Source organism: Cucurbita maxima, unplaced genomic scaffold (assembly GCF_002738345.1).
Source record: "Cucurbita maxima cultivar Rimu unplaced genomic scaffold, Cmax_1.0 Cma_Scf00014, whole genome shotgun sequence".
In the NCBI taxonomy this organism is placed as follows: domain Eukaryota; kingdom Viridiplantae; phylum Streptophyta; class Magnoliopsida; order Cucurbitales; family Cucurbitaceae; genus Cucurbita; species Cucurbita maxima.
This window is the reverse complement of record NW_019272030.1, coordinates 1,262,301-1,270,305: the sequence shown is the minus strand read 5'-3', so window position 1 is coordinate 1,270,305 and position 8,005 is coordinate 1,262,301. Positions and strand designations below refer to the sequence as shown.

General features: G+C 35.6%; 1 protein-coding gene across 1 annotated transcript; it reads right to left on the bottom strand.

The window, feature by feature from the left end:
* Positions 1 to 1,316: 1,316 nt before the first annotated feature.
* On the bottom strand, positions 1,317 to 7,670 carry LOC111489242 (putative calcium-transporting ATPase 11, plasma membrane-type). The gene is made up of 7 exons (XM_023137361.1): positions 7,327 to 7,670; positions 4,825 to 4,879; positions 2,774 to 4,716; positions 2,522 to 2,680; positions 2,274 to 2,445; positions 1,910 to 2,208; positions 1,317 to 1,825 (listed from the first exon to the last, which is right to left on the bottom strand). Exons 1-7 carry the CDS (start codon positions 7,510 to 7,512, stop codon positions 1,517 to 1,519), a joined length of 3,123 nt encoding a protein of 1,040 aa, XP_022993129.1. The 5' UTR covers positions 7,513 to 7,670; the 3' UTR covers positions 1,317 to 1,516.
* Between the last annotated feature and the right edge of the window lie 335 nt (positions 7,671 to 8,005).

Sequence of the window (8,005 nt, the reverse complement as noted above, 5' to 3'; positions counted from 1 at the left end):
AATTTTTTTTTTTTTTTTTTTTGGACTTTCTTTATTAACAATATTATGATGCTGAAGAAACAATTGTTTGACCAGTACACCTCTGTTATACTTTGTTTAATTGGTCTAGACAGAAGCTTAATTTAAATAAGTAAACATAATTCTAAAAATTCATACACTAATTTAAAAATAAATCTAATACCTAATGGATTTAAAAGGCTATTCAATTTTAAAAAATATTTAATAGGTATGTGTTTTATAGGTTCACTAAATTTTGATTGTGTTTAATTAATTTCTAAATTTTTAATTTTGTGATAAATTATTTTTTTAAAAAAATTAAAGTAACTATGAGAAATAAAATTCAATTTCGTGTAATAGATTTTAAAAAGGGTGAAAGACATAAATTTGAATATTTATAAACTTATCACATACTATGAAAATTTAGGAATTTATAAACGGATTTTTAAAGTTTAAATTAGAAGTTAAAATTCTTTCTAATAGTTTTTAAAACCCAGAGACTTATTAAATGGAATAGATTTTTTTACCTCTTAAATTATTATTAATAAAAAAAAGTTAAATTAAAAAAATCTAAATCTAAATTTTAAAAAATTAGAAAAAAAAAATAAATATATATATATATATTAGTTATCATTAAAAATTTGTTCATGGGGATGATTCATTAATAAATTTCATTTTCAACTTTGTATTTTGTATTTATCTTAATTAGTTGATAAAAAATTACCTACCCTCAAACCAATGTTATTTGAGGAGAGCAACGAGACGAGACGACGCCAAGATAGAAATTCACTCCCCATTTTCTTCTGGGAGGACTATTTTGTCTACGTTTCCATTCTATATATTCTTTATTTTAAAACCAATAAATTCAAGCATTTTATTTTATTTTAAGGTTTTTTTCAGTATAATTTAAAAGTAATAAATATATGGAATTACTTATTAACTTGAACTGACATTTTTAATATACCTCTAATCTTTAGAAATAGTTAATACATCATAGTTTTAAATTTTAAATCTAATAAGAATTGCATCTAATATATAAAATAATTTTAATCTTTAGAAATGAGAGTGAAATCCTAAATTGTAAGTTTGTAAATTTTTAAAAAAAAATGTTGAATAGATTAACAATTTATGAAAATGAAAATATAATAACTTATGAAACACAAAATTGAATTTTAAAAAAATATTATACATTATTAAAAGTCTGGGCTTAAATTATTAAAACCAAATTATTATAGCATTCCAAATCACTGAAGTGGTGAAGAAAATTAAGAAATTAAGAGTAAAGTGAAGCCAGTTAGGGGGAGGGGGACACGGACCCAAATATGAACAGGTTATTAATCATATATATATTAAAAACAAGCGACATTGAGACATTTCAAAGAGCACACACTTGAAGAAGCAAATGAAGAAGTATTAAAAAAAGAAAAAAAAAAGCACAATTAAGGAGAGATTTTCATATATAATCGGGAACTGACCTGAAATGGAGATGGCATAGGTGATGAAGATTTGTATTAGTTTTTCAGGCCAATTCTGGACCGGTGGGGAGCGGCTCATAACCATCGTGGAACTCGCGTGTGGCCTTGCAGTTTGAAACAGGAATGCATTTCAGCACCATTGCTATTGGCAGACTCATAGCTCCGATTACGATGCTGGCTGCCCATAACTTCCAGCTTAATCCCACTGTTTCTGCGAATGTCCCAAGGAATTCAACTATTATGATCTGGAAACCCACTGTGGATGCCATCACTCCCATGAACACCCAACTACCAAATATCCCTCCGAAAACGTTTATCTGCTCCATGTCACGGCTGTTTATTTCGTTAAACACCTGTCAAGTTCGGCACCACCGATGTTATGCACCGTCAGTGCGAGTGAAAAATGTTGGTTAAATTACAAATTTAGTACTCGTTACCTGGCAAAACACGAACGTGTTGAAAATGAATGTGTCGAGAACGATACTCGAATCAGGACCGGTGAGATCCAACAAGCGCTTTCCTTCGAATTTCAAGATTAATAAAACAGTGATTTGATAGATACTCTGACCGATGATGTTCCTCCACATAATCCCAGTGATGATACTAACGTTTCTTCCTATTGGTTTTCGTTTCATCAGCCCTTCATTGGGAGGCTCAGTGGCCAATGCCAGAGCTCCAAGTGTGTCCATTATTAAGTTCACCCATAGCATTTGAACAGCGGTGAGAGGAGCAGAACCTGAAACAGTCCATCACTCTCAAAAACAGTCCACTATCACGATTTGAGATAGAGAATGAACAGACCTGACACGCATGCGGATATGAAATTGAGCATGAGAGCGACTACGTTGACTGTAAGCTGGAACTGTACGAATTTCTGAATGTTGATGTAAACTGCACGTCCCCATCTTGCAACATTCACAATGGTTGTGAAATTATCATCCATTATGACTACGTCGGCGTTTTCTTTGGCAACCTGTATGCATTTTGCAGCAAACAAAAGGGTTAATTATTAGGATCATCGCTTGTAAGTGTATGATTTGAAAGCAAACCTCCGTTCCTGCAATACCCATGGCCAATCCAATGTCGGCCTCGTGCAAGGCAGGGGCATCATTAGTGCCATCGCCTGTGACAGCCACCACTTCTTTGAACGTTCTCCTTAGCTGCCCGACCAAGGTGTGCTTGTCAAGAGGAGATGAACGAGCCATCACCTAGAGATACGAAAAAACAAACAAATAAGAACCAAACACAAAGCGATAACATGTCTGGTTTTTATCAGGTTTCGTTTATAATATATATAAAACCTGGAGTTTTGGTATTAACTTCTCCATTTCATCTTGGCTTTTGTTGCGGAATTCTGGCCCTTCTATGGCTAAACCACCTGCTGTCAAGATACCACACTCTTTGGCTATGGCTTTAGCGGTATTGATGTTATCCCCAGTTACCATTCTTACGGTAATTCCAGCAGCCAAACAAGCCTGAACTGCTTCCTTTACACCAGGACGTACAGGATCTTTAATGCCAACAACAGCTATTAAAGTAAAATCATCATCTGGGATTCTATCTGGTGCTGAAGAAACTTCTGTTATATCCTTGTAAGCGATGCATAGAGTTCTGAGAGCGTCGTTGGCGAAGCTATTGATGATATTCGAGATGTTTGTTCGTTTTTTGTCTGAAAGAAGCAATGGTTCTCCATTAGAACTGAGAACCTTGTCACACATGGATAAAATGATTTCTGATGCTCCTTTGCAGAATGCTCGAAAGCCACCACCGGGAAGAGCCACAAGAACAGACATTTTCTTTCTATTTGAATTGAATGGCTCAACTTTGACTATCTTATAATCATCATTTAATGATCCAAAAGCACCACCTAAAAGCAAGCCAAATTCTAGCAATGCAATCTCAGTTGGAGTACCTAAAATGGTGTTCCTCCCATCTTTGCCTTTGACTACCTCTGAGCTGGTATTTTGAAATATAGATTGTATAAGGAGCTTGTATACTGTTTGATTTACGGAGGATTTCAATGCAATTTCGTCATTGGAATTTTTTATTGTCCTCGTTTCATCACAAATCCACATTTTGTCGACGACCATATGGTTCGTTGTTAATGTACCTGTTTTATCGGTGCAAATGCAGGTTGCAGAACCCATAGTTTCACACGCGGAGAGATGCCTCACAAGTGCCTTATCATTCATCAACCTTTTCATGGCAAAGGCAAGACTTAGTGTCACGGCTAGAGGCAATCCTTCTGGAACTGCAACAACAATTATAATGACAGCAATGGCGAAGTAATTCAGAAGCGTCGATGCATCTTTGGATGTCCAGTGCCCAATCTCATTATGTAATGTTTTATACACAATAAATCTTGAGATCAGAACTATAAACGTTAAGACCGCAAAAACCAAGCCGACCTTTCCAATAATTGTCGCAACCCCGTTAAGTTTTACCTGAAGTGGCGTTTCGTCATCTCCTCCTTCACTCAAAGTGACCATCAATCTTCCCCATTCAGTTCTCATACCAACAGAGGCTACTAGCATCTTACCAGACCCGTCCTGAACTTTCGTCCCTGCTAGAAGGAAAGGCCTATTATCATCTACATTTACAGGTTCACTTTCACCTGACAAGCTTGATTCGTCTATTGATAAGCTGTAGCCTGACACCAAAATGCCATCAGCAGGAACTTGATCTCCAATAGATAAATGAACAATGTCTCCAACCACCAAATCATAAATAGAAACCTTCTGTCTGCAACCATCTCTAGTAACTTGAATAATAATATTTTTCTTCTGTTTTTCCAAGTCCTTAAATTGCAAGGACTGATTATAGTCACTGACTGCGGTTACTATCACGACGAGAAAGATACTCATTATTATTCCAAGTCCATCGTACATGCCTTTAGGCCAACCTTCAGTTGCATTTCCAACGCCAATGGAAACAACGGCAGAAACCAAGAGAATGACGAGAGTCAAATCATGCAGGGCTTCCCACACAAACGTCCAAAACCCTCTTGAAGGTTTCTCAACGTAACGGTTGATCCCGTATGTGCTCTGCCTTGAACTTACTTCACTTGTAGCAATTCCATCTTTCAGAGAAACATTTAATTCTCTTGCCAATCCCCCAATGCCCCCGAAATGTAACAAACTCTTGGTATTGTGGATTTGAACCATGGATGCCAATACATCAGGTTCAACTCCAAAACCAGCTTCCCTTACTTCTGTGGAGAGCTTGTATTCACCTTGCTTCCCGGCTGGTACATAGCAATTAAAGAATATATAAGTATAAATATATAATTTTGAAACTGCGAGTAGACATGCAATGAATATTAGATACGGTAATAGGGAATTAGAAGACATACCATCAATAAAATGCAATGCTGCTTTTTGTACGTATAGAGCTACTCGTATCTTTTCCTGACAGCATACAGGGAAAAGCAGGAAAAGCAAGAAGTTTTAACTTAAATTTTTCGGCAATTGGTTGGACTAAAAAAAAGTGTCTTAATCAGTTGCCTTTCTGCTCTTTATTCTCAAATATTTCATATATTAACACCGATAGACAATGATTATGATCCTATTGATATGTGAAGGACTAGAAATGGATCTCCAACTATAAGTTATGCTAAAATAAACATGCAATCTACATATATTTACAAAAGAAAAAACAATTTAGAGATTTGAGGGTCATCCATCCATAAACTTTCAGATAATGAAATTATGAACTTTATTTTATACTTCGAGGCAGAGCACAGAGACAGTGAGATTATTTAAGACTGGGATTCACATGGCAATAGTAAAAAGAATAATACAGGCTATTAAAAGTTTTATCTTTTTGGTTACATAAGCATGAAATGCTTAAGCACTTGATTGCTATTCTTTTAAATATTCACTTAAGAATACTACTAACTTAAAACTCAGTACCATACTCCTAATCACTCTCCAAGGCCATCAATCGATGCAACTCTAAAGCCTATGCAAGGGTACGTAGTTTTATGAGAGACTGAAATTATATCAAAAGGTCATCTCAAGCTAGTTATTTTCGCGACTTCCCTGATCTAGTTTCCATTTTTTGTTACTGAAATAGTTCTTTTATGAGCCCGGACACATAGGACACGAGTGGGCATGAATATCTGTTAGAAGCTATAATGGGAGAAGGATAAGTAATCTGATTATGTCTTAAGCTTCTAAATGAATATGAAACCTGCTTCTAGCTTTTAGTATAATGAACTTAAAAACAAGTGGCTGTATCCATTGACCATGTAAAAGAAATGTAATCATGACTGCATTATACAATAATGATGGTGATGATGCAAAGGAGGAAGACTTTATATCTTGCACTACGTACGCATACAAATAGACTAAAGAAGAAATTGTGTCCACGTAGGGGGTGGGGTGCAAACTTAAGCTAGACATAGACATTGTTGGACATGCACGACATGATAAGAGTGAAAATGATGTTGATAGGACAGTTCGTCTTGATCCTATTGATAAAAGAGATGACAAGAAACAGAGAAATTTCTAAGAAACTTCCCAAAATTTATGAACTTCATGATGAAGATATGTTCTGTCTTGACCGAATTAAATTACATTATATTGATAAGTTTAAAGTTGAAAAGTATTAATAATAAAATTTTCAATGGATTATTATACTAAATAGGAAAAGAACAGAACCTATAGAAATTTAATCATAACCCCTTCCTCAATAATTAATTAGAACACCACTTATTCAAAAACCTTAAAACTTGCCAATATCTTGGCGGCTAAGGTATTCATGAGGTAGTAGGTTCAACTTTTCATCCCATATCTCTAGTACTGTAGAAAAGTAGTTAAGAGTTTGTATTTAATTAAATTATTTAATATATTCTCATTAGAGCGTTCCCCATTCTTTCTCTCCCCGTTCAGAGATAGATTAATTAACTTACCAAGAAATTATGGAGAAACTACTCACCCTGATCTTTCTGATTCCTCCCTACAACTAAGTCTGCGAAACAGAAACTATCCGGTCTTGATTTTTAATACCGTTTTCAGTGGATAAATTCTACGTGATTGTTTTTGTTGAAGCTCAAATCTTCTTTCTAAAGAAAGCCGGATGAAATATACAACTGTTTTCAAGTTTGATTTTCGAGTCCTCATTTCTAGAGAGCTAAGAGCTAACAGAACATAGAGCAAGAACTAAAGCTTAAGAATGCAAATTCATAGTCAGGAAGCCTCTGGAGCAGGTTCTTAATCTGAACGACTTCCTGTACTGGTCCCTGCAAACAATTTTTCCAATACGCTTCGTCCCTTTTTTTCCTAAACATTATGTACTAATTTGAGTAATGTTTTATTCCGCAAGTCTTCATAATTTGGTTACTGTGAACAAGAATTTTGAAATCCGCGGTACCGGGCTTCATTTACAAGCCAATATGAGGTTGACCTGACTCTTTCACTTTTCTCCAATTTGACTCTTATTATTCGTTCAGAATTGGCCGCCTATCCCGCGTGGAGAAATAACTCCATCCTTTTAACTTCGTAGAAAATAACTTGAGCGTTTCCTTCAACGACTTCTAATTCGTAGACCACAACAGATATAGCTAAACATAAAAGCAAGATCAATTTCTTCTTCTACGGTAACGCTTAAAATCGATATCAAAATCCAATGACAAAAGCGGATTAGAAAAGAAAACTAATATCAATCTTTTAGGTATTATTATGTAATCAACTATGTAAACTGATTAACGAAACCTTCTCGAACAGATACCGCAGAGAAAACTTACAAAAATGCAAGATCTCACGAAATAAAATATAATAAGAAAAAAAAAAACGATGGCGCAAATAGGAATCAATTAGATCGGAAACGATTAAACGTAAATGCAAATGAAAACCTGGAGTTTCCTGCGCTTTTCCTCAGCCTGAGCTCGCTTATCGAGATCAGCAACCATGCGAAACCTCCGGCGGCGATTCTTGACAATAGAGACGGCGGATCGCCATCGCATTTGAGCCTCCTCGGACGGACTCTTCGGCTCGAGCTCGAAGTTCTTTCTCAAGTAATTCTCCATCGTCTCACTCATTGTGAACAATTCTTTCCCCCTGCAGCTTGAGCCAATCCGTTCGCGAAGAGGAAGAAGAAGAAAAGTTTGGTGATGACAGGAAGAAGAATTCAAACAGCTCCGTAGAAGGCGGGAAAGAGAGAGAGAAAATGAGATGCACGAACACCTGACGAGGCCATCGGGGGATAGAACAGAATGATTTGCATTGTTTTCGTATTCCCGCTTGCTATTTATACCGCGTCATAGAATAACTATATTTTATTCAATCCCCAACTATATCATCAATTCAACCAATTTTGTATAATTCCATTTTTACCCGACAACGACCACCGTTTCAAGGGTATTTCAGTCTTTTTACAACTTATTGGGTTTGTTTTTTTTACGTGCAGATCAAACCATCAACTTTTGAGATAATAATAATTGTTTTAGCTCGTTACCTATCCACGCCAACCTCACAGATCACGATTTTAAAATGAGTCCACAAATGAAAAGTTTTCACATACTTATAAAGAAT

Bases quoted from the DNA above. Each gene is read 5' to 3' on its own strand.
- LOC111489242 (XM_023137361.1), bottom strand. From the start codon at position 7,512: ATGAGTGAGACGATGGAGAATTACTTGAGAAAGAACTTCGAGCTCGAG. The intron at 4,717-4,824 runs GTATGTCTTCTA...GCTATGTACCAG, and splicing joins AGCATTGCATTTTATTGATG to CCGGGAAGCAAGGTGAATAC. The intron at 1,826-1,909 runs GTAACGAGTACT...CGAACTTGACAG, and splicing joins ACACGTTCGTGTTTTGCCAG to GTGTTTAACGAAATAAACAG.